Source organism: Rhodnius prolixus, unplaced genomic scaffold (genome assembly GCF_049639745.1).
Source record: "Rhodnius prolixus isolate KJV_2025 unplaced genomic scaffold, Rpr scaffold_9, whole genome shotgun sequence".
In the NCBI taxonomy this organism is placed as follows: Eukaryota; Metazoa; Arthropoda; class Insecta; order Hemiptera; family Reduviidae; genus Rhodnius; species Rhodnius prolixus.
Genome location: NW_027411604.1, coordinates 18,524,306 through 18,548,971, shown reverse-complemented (window position 1 = coordinate 18,548,971; position 24,666 = coordinate 18,524,306). Strand labels below are relative to the sequence as shown.

General features: G+C 31.4%; 2 protein-coding genes across 9 annotated transcripts; one reads left to right on the top strand and one right to left on the bottom strand.

Annotated features, from left to right (window-relative positions):
* Nucleotides 1–1,161: 1,161 nt before the first annotated feature.
* LOC141453965 (mitochondrial glutathione transporter SLC25A40-like) lies at nt 1,162–6,285 on the bottom strand. Its single transcript, XM_074127651.1, has 7 exons — nt 5,926–6,285; nt 5,165–5,340; nt 3,329–3,614; nt 2,615–2,713; nt 2,415–2,509; nt 2,217–2,298; nt 1,162–1,666 (listed from the first exon to the last, which is right to left on the bottom strand). Exons 1-7 carry the CDS (start codon nt 6,044–6,046, stop codon nt 1,443–1,445), a joined length of 1,083 nt encoding a protein of 360 aa, XP_073983752.1. The 5' UTR covers nt 6,047–6,285; the 3' UTR covers nt 1,162–1,442.
* A 29-nt stretch (nt 6,286–6,314) lies between these two features.
* Nucleotides 6,315–21,629, top strand: Tsp97E (Tetraspanin 97E). Of its 8 annotated transcripts, none has more exons than XM_074127652.1 (7): nt 6,315–6,424; nt 6,511–6,684; nt 6,765–6,932; nt 8,885–8,983; nt 9,064–9,186; nt 9,777–9,908; nt 17,214–21,629. In XM_074127652.1, the coding sequence occupies exons 2-7, from the start codon at nt 6,625–6,627 to the stop codon at nt 17,364–17,366; spliced, it is 735 nt and encodes a 244-aa protein (XP_073983753.1). In that variant the 5' UTR covers nt 6,315–6,424; nt 6,511–6,624; the 3' UTR covers nt 17,367–21,629. The 8 variants fall into 8 exon arrangements, 6 of the variants coding, with proteins under 6 accessions (XP_073983753.1, XP_073983756.1, XP_073983757.1 ...); XR_012458339.1 differs by lacking the exon at nt 6,315–6,424 and adding an exon at nt 14,485–14,609 and having other exon boundaries at nt 6,464–6,684; nt 17,214–17,368; XR_012458340.1 differs by lacking the exon at nt 6,315–6,424 and adding an exon at nt 14,485–14,616 and having other exon boundaries at nt 6,464–6,684; nt 17,214–17,368.
* Nucleotides 21,630–24,666: the final 3,037 nt, after the last annotated feature.

Below are 24,666 nucleotides of genomic sequence, written 5' to 3'. Positions count from 1 at the left end.
ATGCCAACTTAATCATCCATATTTTAAAATGTTCCCTTATTGTGTTCGTAATAAACTACTAGGTTACTACACTTGCAGTCTCCTGCGAAAGCTAACGTTTCAATTATGAATTTTTGAAAAAGTTTATCAGATGTAAAATGCTTTACATCTAATTTTTTACATTTTAAATTTTTATGTACAAAAATGAAAAATGGGTGTGATCCCCTGGGAGTTTAAAGATTTTTTAATTAGTCTTGGTCTTGCACCAGTGAATTTAGTTTCCTGGAGGAATGAAATTTTAGTTCCAGATATTTTCACAAAAAATCAAGGCTACTCTATATAAAACTTTAGTTCGACCAATATTAACTTATGGTTCAGAAAGCTCGACACTCAAAAAAGTGGACGAGCAAAAAATTGCCATTTTTGAAAGAAAAATTTTAAGACGTTTACGGACCAGTTCAAGTTAATGGTGTATAGAGAAGGAGACATAACCAAGAGCTCTACGACAAATTTGAAGATACTACGGCAGTGCAAGTAATCCCGCATTAATAGGCTCCGGTGGGTGGGACGTGTTCTGAGGATGGAAGATGGCAGAATGCCGAAGAAAGTTTTGGATTACCGTGTCATCGGTACCAGAAAGGTTGGACGCCCGAAGGCTCGATGGATGGACCAAGTTGGAAGGGATGCAACCAAGCTGGGGGCGTGGAATTGGCGGTCTAAGGCTTTGAATAGGGACGATTGGGGTCAATTTCTTTTGGAGGTCAAGGCCCGACCTGGGCTGTAGCACCAGGGAAGTAAGTAAGGAGGAATTAAATGGTGTATGAGTTCTAATATATGACAATCTGAGGCGCCACGGTAGCCGAGCGGTTAGAGGCGAGACCTGCAAAGCTAATATGCATTGTGGTACTGGGTTCGATTCCCGGTCTTAGGCCTTGGATTTTATTTAATGGTTAATAAAAGAAATTTACAGTAAAGTATGTTTGCTAGTCGCCTCCGTCCACGACACCTAATTGGTAGTTGGACGTTAAGCCCCGCCTGAAAAAATAGGCGATTACTTTACTTTACTTTTTACTTTTTTTTTTTTTTATATGACAATCTTCTACTAGAGTTGCTCTTTAATACTTATTTTTCTTAGTTTTGTAGATTTTTTACTTGCTGCAGTTAGAAAAAAAAAATCGAAAATTAGAATCAAAACAATGGTAACAAAATTTTATCTTTATTTAAAGAAATATAAATCGTATTTTTATCACAAATATAATTATCAAGAATTTACAACCAACGACGTCTTACAAACATAAAATAATTCACCCTGGTCAACTTCATTTTTTTCGAGTTACCACTTTTTTTTTTCATTTAAAAAAGATTTACTTTACTAAACAAATACTTAACGGAAATCTTCAGTTCTTAATTTAATTAAGTGTTGAGTTCATCTTAAAATAAATACACTGAATGGTAATTAACACTTAATGATGTCCATCACCTTTGAGAAAAATTTGTTCCTCAAATTGTTTTTTATTGTGCTTTTGAAAGAATGATTTTCCATATTCAAATGAAGCAACCATTATTGCACACGCTGGGGCTATTCTAATTATCCTTGGAACAATTCCAGTAAACAATCCACCGAATCCATTTTTTTGGTAAATATTTTTCAATGCAGAATATGTACTTTTCGCTGAGGCTGGAGATTCTAGAAGAATAAATAAATAAAAGAATTAAATATGAAAACTGAAATTGTTGTTAATTTTAAATGTGATTTGAGCTTTTGTTAGTTTCTCCTTTTTTTTATGCTAATGATACACATTTCTTAATTAACATACATACTTTGTTTTGTTTTGATTTCATACGCAGTTTCAGAAAACGGGATAATAAAGGTCTTTCCAATTCCAAATATATTACAAAGTTTCCGCAATAAGACAAAACTTATTTTTCGTACATACGTGCAGAAAATCGGTCTTTGCCACATGGTTAAGAGTTAAGAAAGCACTTCTTTGCGACATGAATTTCCCGTGCAATTGAATCACTTAAAAAAAATACTACAGAAATACACACAAAAATAAGGTTTCAATTTATCTTAACAATATCAGCAAAGAAATTTAAATTAACCTGACCTTTATTGTATTCTATTACTCACGCGGTTACAAACTAGCGTTCGGGTCGTGTCGACAAATTATTCACACAAAATAGAAATTCGCGGTGAGAGAAGTCGAATCACATTAAGTTTTAAACAAAGAAATTACCAGCAATGATTTCCTTTTCAACGAGTTCAATTTGTCGATGAGTTTTCACAACGTCAAAGGGTGTTGTGAGAACAGCTGCAAGCTGTAAAAGATAGTCTAACTTAGAATTATAATTTAAGCCATACAATATACCGTAGTTGAAAAATAAATAATGCACTGAAATAATGAAGTTCAAAATTCTTATATCATAAAACTTACAGATCCAGCAATACTGCCTCCAATAAAACTGTACAAAAACGTGGAATTATTGTTATTTAGCATTTTAAATTTCTCATAAGTTATCCAATAAACACCTGAAAAATAAATTTCGTTTTAATATAGCTTTACCATGAGTTAATAATTGTTACAAATAGGAATGGAAATGTTAAAAGTGCATTTTATTTATTTTTTTTATATACCTGAAAAAGGAACGTCTCTCAAAAGTGTTGGACCCAATCCTGTCCATAATCCTGGTAACCCGCGGTGCTTCAAAAGGCTTTGCAAGGCATGGCGAATTTCTGGAAAAAATGGATTTATTTTAGTCAAAACTGTATTAAAGGTTATATTTTCTGGTTGTACAGTATTTTCTTGAGATACTGTAAAAGTAATTACGATAAGATTTCTAAAATATAATTTCTGTGACTTGAGAAAGGATAGATCTTGATTGTATTTAATTTTCTCTTTATTTTAAATAAATATTTCATCACATTTCTTGGAGAAATTAATATCAAAAACTCTCTGGCATACAAGATGTATGTCGCAGATTAAATAAAGTAAAAAAAATTTCAATTAATGGTTAAATTGACTATGATCGAGCAAAACAGTAAGATGTAACTCTTAGAATAAAAATGCTTTTCTCTTCCATTTGAAAAAAAAAAATCACGTAAACTGGAGAGGGAGGTTTTGATAAGGTTTACACTATATTTTGAGCCAAACATCACAAAACATTATTTTCTAATGCCCAATATAATTAAGGAAATTTTAGAACTAAGTTAAAAAACAACAGATCATCTAAATACAACTAATTCAATAACCAAATACTTAATTGCATTCATAATTTAATTTTCAATTCTGTAATTAAATTTTGTTTTTTAATATCTCTTAAAACTTAGAAAGGAAAAAAAAAGTTATACCTAAATATGTCAGCTTTTTGGATTGCATTTTAGTTCTCACTAATTCTAAAGGGCTGACAAGTGATGCAGCCCATAATCTTGCCGTACAGCCAGCAAGTAATGGAGCCCATAATGGTTGCGTTTCTGAAGTCGATCTTCTCTTGGCCCAATCCGCTAGTCGTGTACGCAGCTGCTCGTAGGTAACAAAGTAGACTACAGTGGCTGGTATTGCTAAAATTAAAGTAGGACTGAGACCACTCCACAGTGACCATATTCCTTCGGTTCGACTTATTTTCACTAGTGCATCCTGATTGAGCAACATGCAAAAAACTATATATTAACCAATGAAAGTGGAAGTTATGAAAAGAATTTCATGGTAAACATATAATAATATTGTTAGTTTCTCAAAAAAATATCGAATGTGAATTTGTGTTATCGATTCCAATACAAGAAAAAGTTATATTCCATCAACATATTTATGTGTATTTTTACTCCCTTCCTCAAAGGAAGTATTTAACATGCTTAGGGAGATCTGCACAGAAAGTAATCAGGAGGGGCTAAATCAGGCTAGTCTTCCCCGCAAGACTGATCTCCCTGCGAGGGGACGTAAACTGGCCTGCGCGTTCGCCTGATTTAGCTCCTCCTGATTACTTTCTGTAGGGTTATCTCAAGTCTCAAGTTTACAAGGATGGTCCCAACACGGAACAACATCCGAGCCGAAATTGACAATACCCCGGTCGATATGCTTGAAAGAGTGATTCATAACTTCCGAAATCGACTGATTTCGCTGTCATTGTATTTAAAACTGTGTAAATCCAAATTTCCAATGTTGTGTGGTAGGCGGAAAATAAAAAATAAAGTGGAATGAAACGTGTAGTATGTTTTACTTCATTTTCAAAACAGAAAGTTTCCACGCCCCATTTTGTAGTTTATGCTGATGATGTTTTGATAACGGCGCGTACAACTTTGGTTCCCGCAGGAGCGCTTCAAGAATTGAAAGAAGCTGCCGCAAAGCTGGGTTTCAGGATAAATGCTGATAAGGCAACATATATGAGAGAATATTCGACTTGGGGTACACGAATTTATGTCGTGCGAAGCGTTTCAATATTTAAGGTCTCTGGTCACAGAAAGAAATGAAACATTTGAAGACACAGAAGCGAGACTTGCGACAGGGAACAGGTACCTGTTCGCATTAAAGAAAATAGTATGTTTCAGAACCCTTTTTAGATAAGCGAAGCTTCTCGTATATGACCCTGACAAGACCGATAGTGCTTTATGAGAGCGAATGGTGGGTTTTGACCCAAGAGAGCCAGACAGCCTTGAGAGTATGGAAAAGAAAAGTATTGAGGAAAATATGTCTTGTAAACGAGAGAGAGAAGAATGGAGAACCCGCATCAACTTGGAACTGCAAACTCCTCTATGAAGAAGCAGACATCGTTGCCTACATTAAAAAAGGAAGATTGAGTTGGTTAGGATATGTGGAGAGGATGGTGGAGAATAGAATCCCTAAACGACTTTTATATGAAAGGTCCAGAGGCGTCAGAAGAAGAGGTAGGCCAAGACTGAGATGGCTTGAAGGTGGGAGACTAAAGGCTCTTGATAGAGCTCAGTGGAGAGCCTTGATTGAGGAGATCCTGGTCTTTTCAGGTCTGTAGCGCCGAGAAAGATTTTTTTAAAAATATTGCATGCAATATTTACCAGTATAATCAAGATGCTTACAATTAAGAATTTACAAGCAGTAGTCAAAGAAGATAAAGAAAGAGAATTTTTAACACTTTAAACTTAAATGTTTAAATAAAATTAACTACGATTAGAGATATTTGTCAATTTTTGCAGTGAGCAACTTTTTTTACTTACAACTGTGCCGTTAAATTGGCTGGGTCTCTTGTACCAATATTCATGAGCATTATTCTCATTTGTTGGGCAGGTACATAAGTGGTCCATCAATCCATTACAATATAAGAAACACTTATTACTCACTAAAGTCTTTTGTTGTGCTTGTAGTCTAATTTTAACGACATCTAGTGGCGTAACTGAAAATAAGTTTGACTCTTAAATTTCTACAATCACAACCATGTAAACAAGAAATAAAACATACAATTGAAGAGTTTCAAATATTGAATTAATGTGTTATACTGTTATTCCTTTTTAGGGGGGGAAAAATTTGTAATTCTTAAAAATGCTGTTTCAAAAACTGAAACCAGACTGATCCGCAATGCACGTATTATGTCAATGTGAAAGGGTTGTAAGTTGAGAATTTGCTTTTTGAATAAAGCTGAAAACGTAGCTTGGTCCGCTGCGATAGATAATATCGTTGATTTTGCCCATCATAGAATGCTTGTTTTTTCAATCCTGACTGGTTTGGGATCAATAGCAATCATCATGATTGGAATGAAGATTTTCTTACACTTTCAAAGTTTGTCACGTGCTACCCTCCTTGACTTATTACTTGCACCAAATTATAACTCAGATATTTTGCTAACAGTGAAGTAGTCGTCAGAAAACATTCTTTTTTTTTAATTGCCGGCATTTCACCTAACAAACTAACCTGGCGTTTATTCAAATAGACTTGAAATTTCTTAACTTTAGTATTAGCCAACAGTAATTACTGTACTTACCAATGAGTGATGTTATGAGTGCTCCTGAACAAGCAGCTGCCATTTGCTGTGTAGGTGTTATTCTAAATCTAGGATCTTCTACTGATAATTGATAAGGATGTATGTCTATGTCATTCTTCATGTTTAATTTCGTATTAATAATCTGATTATCTAACAGTTTGCTAAATAGTTGTTAAATACAATTTAAAAAAATCATTTTCTTGGAATACAGTTGGGTGTATTATTGTATTACTTAAAACTGACGACATGGTTTGTACCAGCCTCACAGAAACACCTCCTTAAACATTCTTGACCAAGGGCAACTGAAACTGAACAATCGTACTCCATCATAAATGATATAACCCATATGAGTCCTTCTTCCAATGCCACCATATGATTCAACTCACATGTTGATAACATTATTTAGATTTTGTAAAAATATTGATTACAATTAACTAATACAACTGTAAATTATACCCCTTTAAATAACTAAAATGTCTAAATAAAGAACTCTTGCTACGTAAGGTTTTCCCCACCATTAACATTATTATGAGTAAAAGTTCATGGGTCGTCAGCTGTTAAATTAATATTAGCTTTTTTACTTAGGTGAATGAGCCGAAGGGTGTGATTCACTAGTTTGTGTTATTTAGATAGTCAGTTGGAGTGGAATTGTCAGGGAGACAATTTTGTCGTTACTAAAAGTTAACTTTAGATCAGAATATGTGCGGCGGATTCACTTGTTCTAAAAACGCATTAACCGCTCTTAATATTCTTTATGTTGTAAGTTTTTGTTTTTCAAGTTATGTTGTTAATCATTTAAGACTTTATATTTATGGACGTATCTTTACATTTTGTTTAAGGTTGTTGGATTTATATTAATTGCTGCTGCGGTTTATGGAAGGGCTTCGGCTTTGGTTACAAATCTTCCAATTATAGGAGGAATATTAGCATGTGGTATATTTCTAATCTTAGTTTCTATTCTTGGTTTATTTGGAGCAATACAGCATAACCAAGTAATGCTATTCTTTGTATCCTTTATTTTAAAACTTGAAACGGTGCATTATAAAATAAGGTTTCCATCAACCCTTTTTTCCGTCTTGTATTGGTGATGAGTTGACTGAGTGTTCAACAAGTGTTCATTATGTGATTTGATAGGCTCAATAGGTCTCTTCTCGTAGCTGTAACCCATTAAAATACTCAATATTTTTGAGGCAATTCAAGAAATCGATTGTTTTCTCTCCCAAATTATTTGGTTATTTAAATTAGACATTCTAAAACAGATATTAAGTCCTCGGAAACACTAATTTCAATTTATTCTACGCCATACATTTATTTGCCAATTGTTGAAAAGTTGTTGGAAATGTAAGAGTTACAAAGTGGGTGCGAACACCCTTATAATATACTTACTACCACAATTTACTTAATGACACTATCTTGAACGATGCACCCAAAAAATGAAAAAAAGCACTAGACGGAAACTTAATTCCACATCTCCTTCATAATAGTATTAAGAACCATTTTCGTGGGAGCTTGTTTCAAATAAAAGTTATATATCTACATGTGTGCAGTGAGCATTGATTGAAATGTAAGGAAAGTCAGTTTTTTGAGAAAGTTCACTTTGAAAAGTCGATTCAATAAAGTGGCATTTTGTTCAAAAATTATTTCCAACGATTGCACCGTTTCTAAAAGTAAAATTTGAAGTCATTGTGATTTTCTGGTTTGTATTTTGCAACTCAAACATATTAACTTACTTGGAAAAAAAAAACCTGTTTCGAGATCAAGGGTCTTCAAAAGTGATATGTTTGGTGAAAAATAGAAATCTAAATTTCAACGATCCCAAAACTTTCACTTCTTGAAGTCAGAAGAAGTAATATTAACTATAAAAAGTCACAAAATACTTCTATGGAGTTATCGTTTACTTATTTGTAACTTTTATGACGCTAAATTAGAAACATGACAGAATATTTTCATTTTATAAATCAGATTTCATTGTCCAGTTATATTTGTAAATAAGTATACATATATAATTTGTTAGTTTTGTGATGGCAACATATTTGATCTCTGTTTCATTTACAAATAGTTTTTAAGGAAAGATAGTATTGGTCTTAGTTTGGTAGTATCAGTCTGTGAAAGTGCTTGTGTTAGAAAGAAAATTACATCAATTTTAACTATCTACAAACTTGGTGCTTAAAATTGTCTTGTAAGTTTCTTATTATGTATTTTTATTTGTTAATTTTCTACTTTTATTAGCATTGCATTCTTATTTGATACTATTTTTGGGGAACTTTGCCCCAATGTGTCGGAAATTTTTTTTCGAAAGTGAGATTTATTTAGTTCCCTTGTTTATATGTTGAAAAGTAATATTTTAGGAATAAATTAGTAACCGAAAGCAAAACTTTCAACATCGCTCTATAATACCTGAGATTCTTCAAGAATCTTTGTTATACTGTAGATGGTTCATAGTCAGCTAACTTGTTCTTTTTCTTGTCATATTTTCTAGGTGATCTACTTCCAAATTTTCTAATTGTTTTAACTGCCTTTACTTATTGTCTTACGCTGCTTAATTCTAATTGTTGAGTCTAATTTGTTTTTTTTTACTGATGGTTTAAGATTAAAATGAAGTAAGATAATGTTTATTTCTTTCAGTTTGGTTTTCACTTTACTTGCTTTGTCTACCAGAGCTTCTTTGCCCGAACAATCACCTTTTAGTTACCCATTAGTGCTTCAGTAATGCGAAATAGTATTCCAATTTTAATTTCCTTATTAAACTCGTTTGTTTAGTAACCTTCAAATAATTAGTATGTGTTTTAGGAACTAACCCAACTATCGTCATTTAAGGTCCAGCTAGTTAAGGTCATTATTTTAAAGGTCAGATTGGTTATGACCTCTATTAAAACGTTTTTGAAATATTCTCTTAATTCATATAAAAATACTTAATTCAATAAATTTTCCAATTTTCCTTAACAAAAAAATCAAACAGTACATGGTGATATTGTTTTTGCTGCTCTTAGTGCAGTTCAGCGTTGCTTGCGCCTGCTTAGCAGTTAATATGGATGAACAAAAGCAGTTGGCGGAACAGGTAGTAATTTATAAAAAAATTCTCATTAAAATTATTGACTATAATTGAATTGCCTTCATATATTTATATTTAATTGTTAGGGATGGAGCAGAGTTAACATGCAACTGAAAGCTGAAGTACAAAAGACGTTCAGTTGCTGTGGGTTTGATGACAAGATTCATGCTATCAATGATTCCATGGGTCATCCAGAATGTCTTAAAGATGTAAGGTGTATTTTATTTTATTTATACACCTTATTAATAACTTGTCTTTACGGTTACATTGTTTATTTAAGTAATAACACTAGTTTAAGGTAATTGAAATTTACAATGTAAGTTACTCTAGATTGTTATTAAGTTTTATGTTGAATTAAAAAAAAAAAAAATATAAAACGCTTTTTTCAGACGGGCTTTACGTTCAACTGACCAAATTAGGTATCGTGGACGGCCGGTAACAATAGTTTATATTTAATGAAGGTTATTTTTTTTCGGATATGTGGGACAACTATCAATTTAAACTATGTGAGCCACACTGAAGAAAAATCATTATTTGCAGTATGAGGGAAATAGAGAATTAGTTTCACTATATTGTAGTGAGCTCTGCTTTACAGGGAAATCTTTTCTGGACATTTGATTTTATACAGATATTCCAGGATTTATGCGATTTTTTAAGACTTTGTATTATAGTGAATGAAAATTAAAGGCAATATAATTCGATGTTAGAAGTAAACTTGTGAACTGTTATTGCTGGTCGTGCAATTATTCACATCAATTTTTTTTTTTTTTTTTTTTTTTTTTTTTTTTAATTTTTACAGCCAGTATGTTGCCCATTTGGAAGCCCAGATGATTGCAGATGCACAGCTCCATGTATGGCAAAACTGCAGTCTACTATTGACTATGCCTTTAAATTATGTGGTGGTATTGGTCTGTTTTTCAGTTTCACCGAGGTATGTACAAAAAGTATTATATTGTCTTAATTTATTTTGCATATTTTTTTTTCACTTTTTAACTAATTGAGTCGACAAATAATTTTAATGAAAACAAATTTAAATGAATAGATCAAAATAAAACCTAGCCAAGTAAATAATAAGTAAATAATAACACGTAGAGTAAATAAGTACAATGAGCGGTTTGCAAGTGCATGCCTTGCACGATGTTGCATATATAATTTGTAGTATTGAAAATTCAGTTAACCAAAGTATGAAAGTTAATCTCTTCAAATCGTCTTTGCTAAAAAAATTGTTTTATTTAATAAAATGTAATTACTCTCATAAAAATATTAAAATTAAGTTAATCAGTTTAATTAAGATTTAATCAGAGAATATGCGATAAAACTATTTAATTATATTATTATGTTTAAAAAAAAAGCCATGATAGTTCAGTGTCTCAATGCCAATGAACAGCGTTATCTCCGGACTTCCACCCTTCTATATTCAATTTAAAATTACGAACTATTTTGTTATAGGAAATAGACAAAAAAAATTATTTAGTACAAAACTATTCTCAAACTTTATTTATTTATTTTGTTTTTAGTACATAACTAATATTCAATATGAGATAAGAAAATGGATTTAGAAAAAAATAATTTTAAAAAATATTGATAGCTAATTTCAATTCATGTTAGGTGAAAATGAAGAAATTAAAAATAAAATAAAAAACTTAAGAAAAGAACAAAACAATCTGCATTTTAATTGTTCTATTTAAGTAATTATTTTAAAACGATTATGCTTGTATTAATTAAGTCAAAATTGTGCTAGGGATTTGTAAATTTTTACTTAACCTGTAACCACTCTAACCTTGTTTTCCCCCGCAGTACAATTTCCCACTTTTTTTATAGATTACCCAGCCTGATCAACCAAAATGATTAGGTAGGCCTCTTTGGAAATTGTTCCCACAGTCGAATAAAAATTCGTAGACATCTGTACTTACATATGTAAAAACTTTTATGTAGAATTAAAAATTGAAAGTCGGAAAGTTAAATTTCTCTTCATGAAGGAAACCGTTGCAGAATTAAATTTGTAGGTTAATTAGCTGTTATATTTACGGCCATCTATAGCAAAAAAAAAATCAAACGTATAATTTCTATTGAAACAGCGAGTTTAAAAATTATCCCTGGGTTTGCTTGGCGTCAAGTTTGACCCAGCACGGTAGCTTTGGTTAGTTGTTCAATGCGATCAGGAAAATTGCTTCTAAAAGTGAGTTTATAAATTCTTAACCTACTTCAAAAATATGCTCCTTCATGAATTTATTTATTTTTTTAAATATTAAGCTGTAAAAGAGTTCATCGCACTATGTCTAAATACTTGACAAGAATTACAACATTTATTCTTTGATTTAAAAAAAACAAACAAACAAAGCAAAACAAAATATGCTACAGTTCAGCATTTTTGAATAGAGTGTTACAAAAGCTAGCCTTGGCATTGAGACACATTGAATATATCATAAATTCCAACTCTTATACTTTGTTTTATAATTGATATTGAAACCTCCCTTATTGCTTAGGATAGTTGACGTTCCTTTGAATTGCTTATTAACCTTCCTTAAACTAATAATTACATTATTAACCTTATTGGCATTTGCATGATAAAGAGATAAAAGGGGTCATTCTAAAAATATTCTGGTGTTTACACTCATAGGACCCTCTCTCCTCTACAAACTTCTAATTACAAATTTCCTTCATATTTCGAATATTTAAGTCACATTGAGTTATTGCCAACATTGTAAAGTTTATAAAACCGTACATTACATTGAAATCTAACTTTACAGTGAAGCTTACCTCAACACCTTATCAAGAACTGTTCTAAATTTTTTTTATTTTTTTTTTTTATACATCTACAGATAAATTTAATCATCAGTTTCATGTAAAGAAATTCTGTTTCATCTTATAAAACGCTAAACCGATACTATCTTGTCTTTTCTCTAACGTGATGATGATTCATTCACTGAAAATTATCTGGTCAGATCACTAAATCAAGCATGCCAAGACGGATGAAATGACTGATATTAACTAGCATTCAGGCGCCACGGTAGCCGAGTGGTTAGAGGCTGAGACCTGTAAAGCTAATATGTATTGTGGTACTGGGTTCGATTCCCGGTCCTAGCCCTTGGGTTTTTATTTAATGGTTAATAAAAGAAATTTTACCCCCATTCTTTGAATTGAAATTTAATAACTCGACCCCAATATTACATAAAAGGTTAAGGATTAAGTAAGTAATTAAGAGTGCAATTCGTAGTTTATTAGTATTGTAGATTTAATTTTTCTACTAAGGTTTTATTTTTTTGTCTAGTAGTTTGATTATTATAGATTTCGCACAGTTTAGAAAATGTTATTTTTGCTTTTGTTCGTTCGTGTTGGATGTTAATCTTGCAATCATCATGAGAATATTCTATTTTATTTGTCACAGCATTAAGAATCATTGAGAGCTAACGAAACAGTTTTTTTTTTTTAATAGGCGTCAACATTTAGGCCCTCTGTGCACGTTTAGTTTCGTTTGATTTTCTCTCTCGAAAAGATAAGTACATTTTCTAATAGTTAATTTTCCTATAAAAATATTTTAAGGCCCAATGAAAACAGGAAATCAGAAACTTTACTGCGTAATGTTTTCATTAGTTATTTCAAGAAAACCACCTTCAGAAAACCAAAAGAAACTTCCGCCTGCTTCTTATTCTACACACCTTCTTCTTCCATTTAGAGAGCACAGAATTTACTAAATGTCTACTTTCTTTTAGCTCTGTACCATTGACTCCTTTATTACCTATTGTTTTTGTTTTTTTAGGCTGAATTATTTTCTTTCCTCGTTTAATTGATCGTTCGTAATTTCTACATTTGGGCATTCAAAAAAATTATCAAATCATTGTAACTGTGATGGTTTAACTTTTTAGTTAGATTATTTTTACAAATGATAATTACTACAATAGATAATCTTACCCTTATTTAGTTTTTTAAAGCAGTACAGTACAAATAAAAGTGTCACAAATAAAAGATACGCTTGGATGTGGAAGCCGTTGTACGATTATTACATACGAGGTGTGGCTATTAAATAACGAGACTATTGCTGTAAAACATTTTATTTTATATTTATACATATTTAGTTATTATCACCTTCAATATACACCCCTCCCCTATCCCTACAACGTTCCATGCGAATTTACCATTGTTCGCAAACAGTGCTGGAAGTCTTTTTCTGTGAGTTCCTCCTGCATGACGCGTGCCGCTTTTTCTTTCACAGCTTCAACGGACTGAAATCGTGTTCCTTTTAATGCAGATTTGACTTTAGGGGAACAGATAAAAGTCATATGGGGGCCAGGTCAGGCGAATAAGGCGGTTGGCCTACAACTGGGATGTTGTACTTGGCTAGAAACGTCATACCCAGACAATGCTGTGTGAGCCGGCGTGTTGTCGTGATGGAGAACCCCGTGACTTGTTCTTCCACAATTCGGGATAGTTTTTTCCCTTACTCTTTAACGGTGTTGAGTAAGCACCTCACGGTAGTAATGTTGATTAATTATAATCGATATTTTCATCCGTTTTGGACGTGGAAGGGCGACCCGGGCGGTCATCATCTCCGAAGTCTTCTCGGCCATCTTTCGAAACGCTTGAACCACTCGCGCACGTAATTAACATTCATCGCCATAAACTTCTTTTAATAAAAGATAAGTTTCAGTAGCGATTTTACCAAGTTTTGATGTGAAATTTCACAATTCGTTGCTCTACTACAAGTGTAGTATCATGTTTTCGGCAAAACGAAACTAACACCTCCTTACACAAACGACGGTTCCAGTCAGACAGATTTCTCTACAAACACGTGAGACGCTGCAATCAAAAAAGAAGGCTTTACGCTGCACAGCTGTCGGTCGTATTTAATAGACGCACCTCGTATTTCAAGAAAATAAGTATAACTATTTGAATTTTTTGCGTTAAACTTATCCATCTGAGCATGCATATTATTTTTTTCTCCTTTTTCTGGCCATCTTCGGATTATCATCAAAGTTTGGGTGGAGAATTCGATTTCTATTTATGTTTTTGTCAATCATAACACTCGCTGACTGAATAATATTATCCAACCCTGAGGACCCAATCATAATTGTTCTATATTAGATATTAATCTGAATTCTGAGAATTTTATTTGAAAAACTGGAGATTATTTTCGGTTAATTACGTCTTCCTGTGCTTGAAAGTTTAGCAAAATATATTTATTAGTAATGTACTTATTTTATTTTGTTTAATCTTCTTGTAAGTTATTCGGTTTACTGAAACTTTGAACGGGGACAAAGCACTTTTAGTTAAATTTAATTTACATAATAGAGTCTATTATATTTAAGTGAGTTAATATACCTTTCGGAACTTGATACTTTCAAACAATTATAAGAGATATTAAAATTTTAATTAATTTTTATCCAAAATAATAATTATGGTTATGTGAAAAGTGAATGATTTTTTCTTATAAAAATCTTCTTTTTTTGTTTTTGTTAATATATAAATATTAGCAAGTAATATTTTTGTGATAATGTTAATGTTCACAGTTTGTAGGCGTTTGGTTGACAGTGCGTTATCGAAACCAGAAGGACCCTCGTGCAAATCCACGTGCATTTCTTTAACCATTAACTCCACTCGGTGGTTGGTTGGTCAAAATGTACACGCATGTATTGTAGAGAGTGCCTAATATTTTTTAACACTTGCTATTGCTTTAATTATAGATATTAATATATTCCATTAAATAAGAGAGATAAACAAATAAAAATCCCTTTTTATTTTCTCTTACTATGGCAATTATTCGTATCAGATTGCTAATATCTAACTAATACCCATGAAGGATTGTATTTTGAGAAAAAGTGCTTCATGTTCCTGTATGATAAAAGTGAGAATTAAAGTGTGTGAATTAATAATCATAAATTAGGCGCCACGGTAGCCGAGCGGGTTAAGAGGCGAGACCTGCAAAGCTAATATGCATTGTGGTACTGGGTTCGATTCCCGGTCTCTTGGCCTTGGATTTTATTTAATGATTAAATGAGAAATAGTAAAGTACATTTGCTAGTCGCCTCCGTCCACGACACCTAGTATATGGTAGTTGGACGTTAAACCCCGCCTGAAAAAAAATAGGCGATTACTTTACTTACTTTAATAATCAAAAATTAATTCCATTATTATTGTTTTCTTTGTAAATATTTTAAAATAAAACGACATTTGAGTAAAGTTGTTACTTAAAAATTTGAGTTGCTACAATTAGATTCGTGTTTGGAACAACGCTCGCATATTTATTTTTTTGTCCAAAGGCCTTAATGTGACGCGAACAAGTGTTTTGGTATACGTTTATTTTATTTTTTATTTTTTTTTAAAAAAAAGGAACATTTGAGCTTATAAAGCCTTCTCGGTTCACTGCCGAGGCATTGTTCTTTGTTAAAAGACTATAATTTCCATCTCCGGTCTGAGCTCAAAACGTTCCCCCCAAAAAAAGAGATGGTTGCCTGATTCTAGCATAACCCAAAATATCGAAATATCAATTAGGAGTCAATGCGCTACCTCTGTAATAATAAATTTCCACATTGCTTTTATTACGCTTTGGAAGTAAACCTCAGGGAAAAAATTTGATTATTTCTCTTATTTAAAATAGTGCTTTTAGTTTGTTATTTATAGATTATTAGTGTATGATTCATTAACAAAAATATTATGCTTCATTTGCACATATTTTGGAAACATTGCATGTTGTTTAACAAAGCATCCATTTTTGTACGACCCCCCCACAAAATAATGCAGTATGTTTGAAAATTAAAACCATATTAATGTAGCATTAATAGATTTTTGTTTTAATAAATTCTGGAGTTGATCATTTACATAGGTTTTGTGGCTTTGGGTTGCTTGCATGCAAATTTTTTGTTTAGCCACTCACAAAAACATAACAAAAATTTAGCTCTTTAAAACACCATTTTTTTCAAGTCAATTATCAGGCAAAGAAATATCCTATAGCTTAAAAAATCATTCATTTATTTGCTATAGATATTACTTTGCTTTGAAAAATTGGTGTGTTACAGCGCTAAATTTGTTGTTTTTTTTTTTATCAACGCAACTAGACTAGATTATGAATTGTTCCAACAGCTTCGAAAATCAAAAAGTTTTTAAAATGCACTTTGTAAGACATGTGATTGTTTTACAAGGATAAAAAAAAAAAGTGGTACTGCTTGTACAGTGTAGAATATAAAGTAAAATATTACTTATTCATTTTTAAATATTTTAAGAAAGCTTATTTAACCAAGGATTGAGCAACTTATAGCAATATTGTCTTATTAATTCCAGTGTACAGAAAGAAATTTAGAAAATTGCTTAAATTTGGAAACCCTTTTAGTCATCCAACCTGGTTTTTTTTTGGAATAATATTTTAAATTAAAGTGAATAATATCATTGATAAAAACCTTCATGTAACGCTTGTTTTCTTCAATTTTGACCGTTTTAGAACTTCAATTCACTCATCACCTGAGAATTTAGACACATCAGTTTGGAGTAAAGAAATATTTGCCTTTCATTATCAAATTTTTCTATCATGCTTTATACTCGTACTTCCTTAGAAACTAAGAAACGTGGGATAACAATAAAATAAAATAAATAAATAAACCCAAGGAAGGTTATAGTTCGTTGGTAAGGTTTGCACAATGCTAAAAGGAAGGCCTTGAAATGGCTTGTCGATTCACGAATATGGGCCTCATGTGAATCAACTCTTGGACCCAGCTACACAATTTTAGTGATCCCCCTTTAAGGTTTTTTTTAACGTATTACCCTGCTTCCTTTCTGCTTCGTTTTACAGTATTATATTAATTATTATAGATAATTAATTGATTAAACGTAAGAAGAAAATCATTCTTAACAAAAAACTCATCTCAAATCCAAACAGCAATTAAAAACATATAAAAATGATATTAATGTTTAGTATAGCTGACCGATAAGGGTGACTAGTACTAGAATTAGTAAGAAGGGATTCTAAAAGTTCCGAAATGGTTTAGATTGGTATTAAATGTATTCCAAATGAACATGAGAAGCCACTTAAGTAGCAGTGAAAGGAATAACATAACTTGTACTATTGTAGAGTAATCCTTTTTATGTTCATAAATATTAACATTTATCTCATCATAGAAATTAATAAGTAACCATTGTTACTGTACAAACAACTAAGGATGTAACTATTTATAACCAAAAATTAATATACATAATATTAAAACAATTTTTTGAAATAATAATTTAATATTTTTTCTTTTCTTTTCAGGTGATTGGAATCATACTCGCTTTCCGGTACCGTAATCAAATAGATCCAGATCTTGATTTTTCCGAATCTTTATTTCCTAATCGTAAAAATTATAAATATACAAATATTGGCCCCATTGTTACCACCGATAATAAAGTTTCAAATTCCATATAAATTATTATTTTGAATTTTTTAAACAAAACAAAATACAAAAACAAAAAGCAAAATTGCAAATCCGCACTAACTTCATATGTACATATTTTAATTTTATTATTATTATTTTGTTTTGATCTTAGAATATATTTTACAATTGGCAGATAGTTTTAATAATAAAATGAAAAAAATAATAACTTAAAAAAAAAATTCATATCTCCCATTATATTCTGTTTCTATAAATCATTGGTATTTATTGGGAGAAATTTGTTTACTTTTACTTTGCAATTTTTAGAAGAAAAATAAACATTCGCTTAAGTGAAAAAAAAGTGTCACGCGATTCCAAAGGCTTCCACTAATTATTAAGTGAACTTACTACTTATTTATTATCTAAATTACATATCTTATGTCTGTATTTATTTTTACTAAAGAAATACACTAAGAAATCTTATTAATTATACGATTAGACGTACCAAAGTTGTATGATGTATTTAATCAACTTTTCTGCAATATTTAGAATTTTTACATTCCAATAATATTATTATTACCTGCATTTTATGACGGTATACTATCATATAAAGTATTTTCTTAATTTTTATTTAAAAATAAGTAAGCTATTGGGTCTTCTATTGGATCTGAGAGTATATTGCTTAAAGAATTGTTGTAAAGGTCTCACTGCAAAAAAACTGTAAAAAAAACAAATGGGGTTTAACATAGTTACTCAATAATTTAATTCATTTGAAGCTACAGTGCAGAATTAGTTGTGTTGTTATTTACATCAGTCGTAGATTCTGATTCTGTGATACAGTCAGAATCAGAATCACTCTTGTCCTGGGCTAGAACCCCCAAATAACTTTATTTAAAGAAAAAACAAAACAAAATACATCGGTGCAATGGGAAGCCGAGAGGGGGATCCTGGAGATATCTCCCTCCCAAAATTTCGGAAATCTTTTCTTTCACCATATAACCTAGATTTTGTTTACAGATTTTCTGTAATCTATCTCCTTTAAGGTAGCTTACCTCTTTGAATTGTTGAACTGAGCAATGATTCAAATGAAATTTATTTCATCTAACATTTTCTACATCCTCTTCTGGTAGTGGTCTTTACTGTCTTGTATTCGTTTTCCAATGTCGAGTAATTTACCTGGTTTATTCAATCATCATCTGTACTTTTTTTATTACTACCTCCAAACTCACAGTCACCATACCCTTTAACCATGTTAATGTCCAAAACTTTCGCTAGTCGAAACTACTTTCACTTTTTGTAGTTTTAATATCTAAAACTACTTCCAAAGCTTGACCTTTTAATGTCACATGGAAACTATAATTTTTCCAAATATTATTGATACAAAAATAAATAAAAAAATTAAATAATATTCATCAATTCTTTTACTAGTTAGTGCCCAATTCATTTACATTTTTAAAAATGTATGACTATGTTCAGCTTTGAAATAACTTTAATATATTATATTCATATATTTTTGTGCGTATTTTCAAAGATATTAAAGATTTCTTTTTGTTTTGATAGAAATAAACTTAACGCTGCAGACCATTGTGCTCTTATGACAATAGTTTTCTTTATGGAATTAAGTTTATTTTTTTACTGATTCTTTTTTCTTTTTTTTAAATTTGTATTAAAATCTGTTTTCGCTATTAGTTAAAGCCATAAAATTACAGTGCTTTTTTTTTTCCAGATGTATACTCCTGAGAATTATATAAATATCTATTTTCTGTAAAAGTGTTTGCAAAAATCAAAAATGTGTATACCCAATTCTATTCTGTTCTTACAGAATCTCGCAATTTAAAGACCATACAAAAAAAAAATCATTAAAGAAATTTCTCTTATTTACTGCTAAAACTATTATGTATCGCTTTATATGTTAACAAATAATATAGGTTAATCAAAATATTTATGCTTTTCTTAAATGCTTATACTTTATTAAGTACAAAAAAAATTGCGTAATGTTTTTCTTTGTTTTAAGATATCTGTACAGATAACTTATTTTGGGCCAATGTAAGCGCTGTTGTTGTATGAATGATGAATTGTTTTCGAAAAGTTAATTTTAAGCTAGTTACATTCACCTGAAATTAAAATTAATTAAATAGAAGAAAAAGTAAAAAAACGTTTTATGTACTCATTGGCTTAAATAAGTTCACTGACCTTCAGGATAGCTTCAAGTTGTCTTATTGCCTTGCTCACCTTGCAATGACAGTACGATCAGTGTAGCAACTTAACCTAGAGAGGTTCCTCTTGTCTAATTTCTGTTATTTGAAACCTCTCTCAGAACCTCCTTGATATCTTGGACGACAGCTGTTCCTCCGTTCTTATTTGTTCAACTTTATATATATATATATATATATATATATAGACAAGCCTTTGCTCTATAGTTGCGGGTCCGCAGAACTTTTTGATTATTATTGATTTACGCAAACTTCTCCATAAGTTGACTTCTTAGCCTTAGCGTAAATCAATGCGTGGCATAAGATCAAAATCTGATTAGATTGATGACAAAGCAGTAGATCTAGCTATACTGGTACTTATTATTTTTAGTAAAATTTATCATGAAGAATTACGCTGCCTAGAATTGTAAATGTATAGTTATTTTTAAAGAGAAAGAGAAAGCGCATAGAAGTGGCACCAAAGGAATCTCCTACTTTGTTCTGTAATGGATAATTTGTTCCTTGATTGTTATTTTGATTTATTTATTTTTTTAATGATTAAAGGCGCGTCAAATCTGAGGTTATTGGCGCCCGGAACTTATTTCAGTGCACTGCCGGCTTCCGGCAGTAAGCTGTAAGAAGTTCCTAGGAAAGAGAAAATCTAAGGGGGCCAGTAGCTGGATTCGAACCCGGGACCTCCGCGTGGGAATCCAATACGCTAACTGCATGGCTAATCCCTTCCTTGGTTGTTATTGTTTATCGCTTGTTTCATTAATCAGGTACTCACAATAAAGTGGCGAAAATGTAGAAGTCGTTACTTAAATTAGGGGAAAACCTCGTTTAGCGCGAACAAGCCTTACTTTATCTTCCTTAAAGACTAGAAGCAAACACTTTTTAAAAATGTCTGTGTAGCCTGGTGTGACAGAATTATTTAACCTGGAAGACGAAGTATCTTGGGGCGCAGCTTTCTCGCTGAGTTATTCACTTTCTATCTTTAGATAATTGGATTCTTCAAATTCTTTGCCTCACAAAACTTTTCATGTTCATAAAATTGATTTAAAAAAAATGGGAGCCTTTCCGACTGGTCAGTGAACTACTTTATATACCGAAGCATGGAAATTCAATAAATCCTCTTTAGTCTTCCACTTGATCATGAGTATAAAATAGTTTGATTTTTAGCAGACTGTATCACCTACATCAGCGCTACGAAGAAACCCAATATCTACTTGAACAATTCATAATTATTAGTAAATAATTATAATTTTTTATTTAATAATGCTAGCTATACATTCTGGTTCTGAAAATATTATGTATTTATAGTCAAGGAATTCTTAAAATTTTGCTACAGTTTCTTTACAGATATCTACGATGAAGATTACGTATAAAGTCTGCCATAAAAACTGCTATAATTGTTTCTTAGAAAGTTCAACTTCTCTTAAACAAGTGGATTTAAGTGTACCACGAATAATTATAAAAAATATGCAAAAATTCTTGAATCTCAATTTTAAATATCAATGAAAATCTTTTTATTTAAATTAACTAGTCTAAACTTTCGTTAAAAGGAATTAAAATGAATCGAATTTCTATTAAAATTTTATTTTGTGTAATAAATGATGTACGTTTTTGCCTAAACTTCTGATACACTTTGTAAATGTTATTCAACAGAAATAATGTGGCTTAGAATTATAGGTGATAACAAATTTTAAAAAGAGTCATATTTATTAGAAATGATGTCTAGAGATGGTAGTCATATTTCTGGCCAGAATTGGCTAAATTAAACTTTTTCCTTAACAAATATAATATAGTAAATATAATGTACAGTTTTGTACAAGTGATTAACTAGTGCTTGCTTTTTATTTTATCAAATACTTTGTTAAATAGGGATAACTCATCCTACATAGGTTAAAAACTTAAATTGCTTATGCCATTCTGGTTAATTTATTCATTATTTTTAAGTTTTCCATTATGTTCTCGTTTATTATTATTTTATTTAAAATATGTGTTATGATTTTTATTTTGTAAATTGTTTACTCAACTTATTTTCTAGTCAAATAAAGTTCTAGTAATTTTAATATTTTGTGATAATGTTTCAAATATATAATGAATTTTAAAGGCTAAAGATTATTGTTTTATCCACAAAGAAAGCTGTACTTCCCATGGCATTAAAAAATTTTTTGGTTGCAGCAAAAAATTCTCTTAAATTCTAAATATGAACCTCATTGATTTTATCGATTTGCCAATAGACTGCCTAAGAAATTAGTGACACTAACAGCACCTGCACCTGCTGCTGAAATTTTCCTGGAAAAAGAAGTTCCAATGTGAATGAATAGTGAATAGACAAGGTATTTCTAATTGAAGAAAGTAATGCCTATTTTTTCAGGCGAGGCTTAACGTCCAACTACTAATTAGATGTCGCGGACGGAGGCGACTAGCAAACATACTGTACTGTAAATTTCTTTTATTAACCATTAAATAAAATCCAAGGCCTACGACCGGGAATCGAACCTAGTACCACAATACATATTAGCTTCGCACGTCTAGGTATTTCTAATTTAATGAATGCTCTTGAGAGTTTAAATTATTGAAAGAATTGATTAAAAGTAGTTTAAAATTCACTTAATATTGATAAAAATGTGTTTGATTAAGTACGCAATGCTTAATATTTTTTCTTTGATCCGACATAGTACGAAGGTTACTCTATCCGATTTAAGACTTACGTCCATCAATAGAGGTAGATTAATTGGTTTGATGTTTCAACTTCACTACACTGGTTGAGTCATTCTTTAATAATTTTTATATCATTGATTTAATTTGAACCTTGAAAATATTAAAACACGCATTTTTTCGACTCATACAAAACTTAGAAATGAGGAATATTTACAACTTAGTCACAAGCACTTCTAAAAATACAAATGAAGATTTCTTCCTAACAATATTTATATGCACAGTATATATACAAGTGCGTGTGTACTTATGAGTAAACTTTATTATAATTGAGATTCAAAACAAATTTCTTTAAAGCTCAGTAGCCAAAGAATTTTTTAGACTATCATTCACCTTAGAAGAAGAAGTTTTTCTGATTCAATGTTCTCAAAAAGAAAATTTATAGTAAAGAATATTTATTTTTATTTAATCAAAAATTAACTTAGCCAAGATATTATTACGGAAATATACTTGCGCCTATTTAAAGTTTTATGTAGCTCTTTATGTCGTCCTTGATCTCGTGCAAGATTTCATTAATTGTTGACTCTCCTCACACTGAATTGATGAATCTAAAAATTTTCAAATGTGTTGTTAGTCTAGGGTACCCGCAAGGATACTAAGATTGTAGCTTCATTCGACCTTCGGCGGAAAGAACGACTAAGGGCTATGCCTGAATTTTATGTATAAATCTTCCCAAAAAACATATTGTCCAGAACAATGATGAACGATGTTAGGAAGGAGTCTGGTTTAGTGATCTTTGAACCTGTTGTGTGCCACAACAAAATTTGAAAAAGTGCCTGTCAAGAACTTAGGTAATATTCTAGTACCAGTATCACGATTCGAAGATATCTCCCTAGGTATTTAAATAAGAAACCTTTTAGTTCACCCAGGTAACTAAGGTTGCATTGGATTTGTCCTAACGTATAGACCTAATCAATATGGATTCTCCAAAACCTGAAGAAAAATCTACTCATCCTTCTATGAGTGTTTTTTCGAAGAGACAGGCATATACAGGGTGACCAAAGTTATATGCTCCACCCACTTTTTTTTTAACGGCGGGAAATTTCAAAAAAATAAAAAACACGTATTTAATCATTTTTAGTCTAGTTTATTTTCAGTGATTGACCCATTTTTTTAAACTCCTGTATCTCAAGATACAGCATCCAACTTTTGTTTTTCAAATGGAACGTTATATTTTTTGTTGCATATTTTTATAGTATTTGAGCTCCTAAAAAAAACAAAAAAAAATTTTTTGAAATCGGTTAGGTTTTTTGAAAGTTATGGTAATTTAAAATATGAAAAACAAATTTCAGTTTACTATCAAAATTACGTTATTTTTTTTAAAGAATCTATTCAAACTGGGCACAATCAACGGATAGGCAAGCCAAAACTCTGGACTCCCACGCTATGCTTGTAGCAGCACTTATGGTGACAAAGTCAAGATCTAGGCAGGCTAGAGTTATTCGACGTTTGGTCGTCGACTAAAGCCACGGGATAAAGGATACTTTACACTTTATTTTTTAGATATCCCACAAAAAAAAAGTCCATTTGGGTTAAGTCCGGAGATCGAGGTGGCCATTGGATGGGACAATGAGTCTCTAAGCACTTTTCATGGAAATTTCTGTCCAGGTAACCTCGAACCACTCTCGCATTATGTGCCGGGCAACCATCTTGTTGAAAATACATATCTAGCCGACGTTGTAGAGGAACATCTTCAAGCGGAACTGGCAAAATGTCTCTGAAAAAAAAGTTGGACACCTTTCACCAGTTAAGTTCTCTCTGTAGGAGTATGGGCCGATTAGTTGATTTCCTAAAACTCCACACCAAACGTTTGTAGAAAAAACAACCTGAACGTCAAATAACTCTAGTCTGCCTAGATCTTGACTTCGCCACCATAAGTGCTGCTACAAGCAAAGCGTGTGAGTCCAGAGTTTTGGCTTGCCTATCCGTTGATGGTGCCCAGTTTGAACAGATTCTTTAAAAAAAATAACGTAATTTTGACAATAAACTGAAATTTGTTTTTCATATTTTAAATACCCATAACTTTTGAAAAACCTAACCGATTTCAAAAAATGTTTTTTTGCTTTTTTTAGGAGCTCAAATACTATACAAATATGAAAAAAAATGTAACGTTCCATTTGAAAAAACAAAGTTGGATGCTGTATCTCGAGATACAGGGGTTTAAAAAAATGGGTCAATCACTAAAAATAAACTAGACTAAAAATGATTAAATACGTATTTTTTATTTTTTCGAAATTTCCCACCGTTAAAAAAAAAAGTGGGTGGAGCATATAACTTTGGTCACCCTGTATATACGGTGCGCCTTTGCAGCTCGCATGGTTTTAGAATTGATAAGAAGGTAATCCCCTAGTGTAGAGGTAGGGATTACATCCCTCTTGAAAAAAATTCAGCTTGTTATCTGACGACAAAATAACAGATTTAACTCTGTTAACTGTTA

Coding starts and splice junctions, on each gene's coding strand:
- LOC141453965 (XM_074127651.1), bottom strand. CDS start 6,046: ATGAAGAATGACATAGACATACATCCTTATCAATTATCAGTAGAAGAT. Junction 5,341..5,925: donor ACTCATAACATCACTCATTG/GTAAGTACAGTA, acceptor ACTTATTTTCAG/TTACGCCACTAGATGTCGTT. Junction 2,299..2,414: donor GAGGCAGTATTGCTGGATCT/GTAAGTTTTATG, acceptor TATCTTTTACAG/CTTGCAGCTGTTCTCACAAC.
- Tsp97E (XM_074127652.1), top strand. CDS start 6,625: ATGTGCGGCGGATTCACTTGTTCTAAAAACGCATTAACCGCTCTTAAT. Junction 6,933..8,884: donor ACCAAGTAATGCTATTCTTT/GTATCCTTTATT, acceptor AAAATCAAACAG/TACATGGTGATATTGTTTTT. Junction 9,187..9,776: donor ATCCAGAATGTCTTAAAGAT/GTAAGGTGTATT, acceptor TAATTTTTACAG/CCAGTATGTTGCCCATTTGG.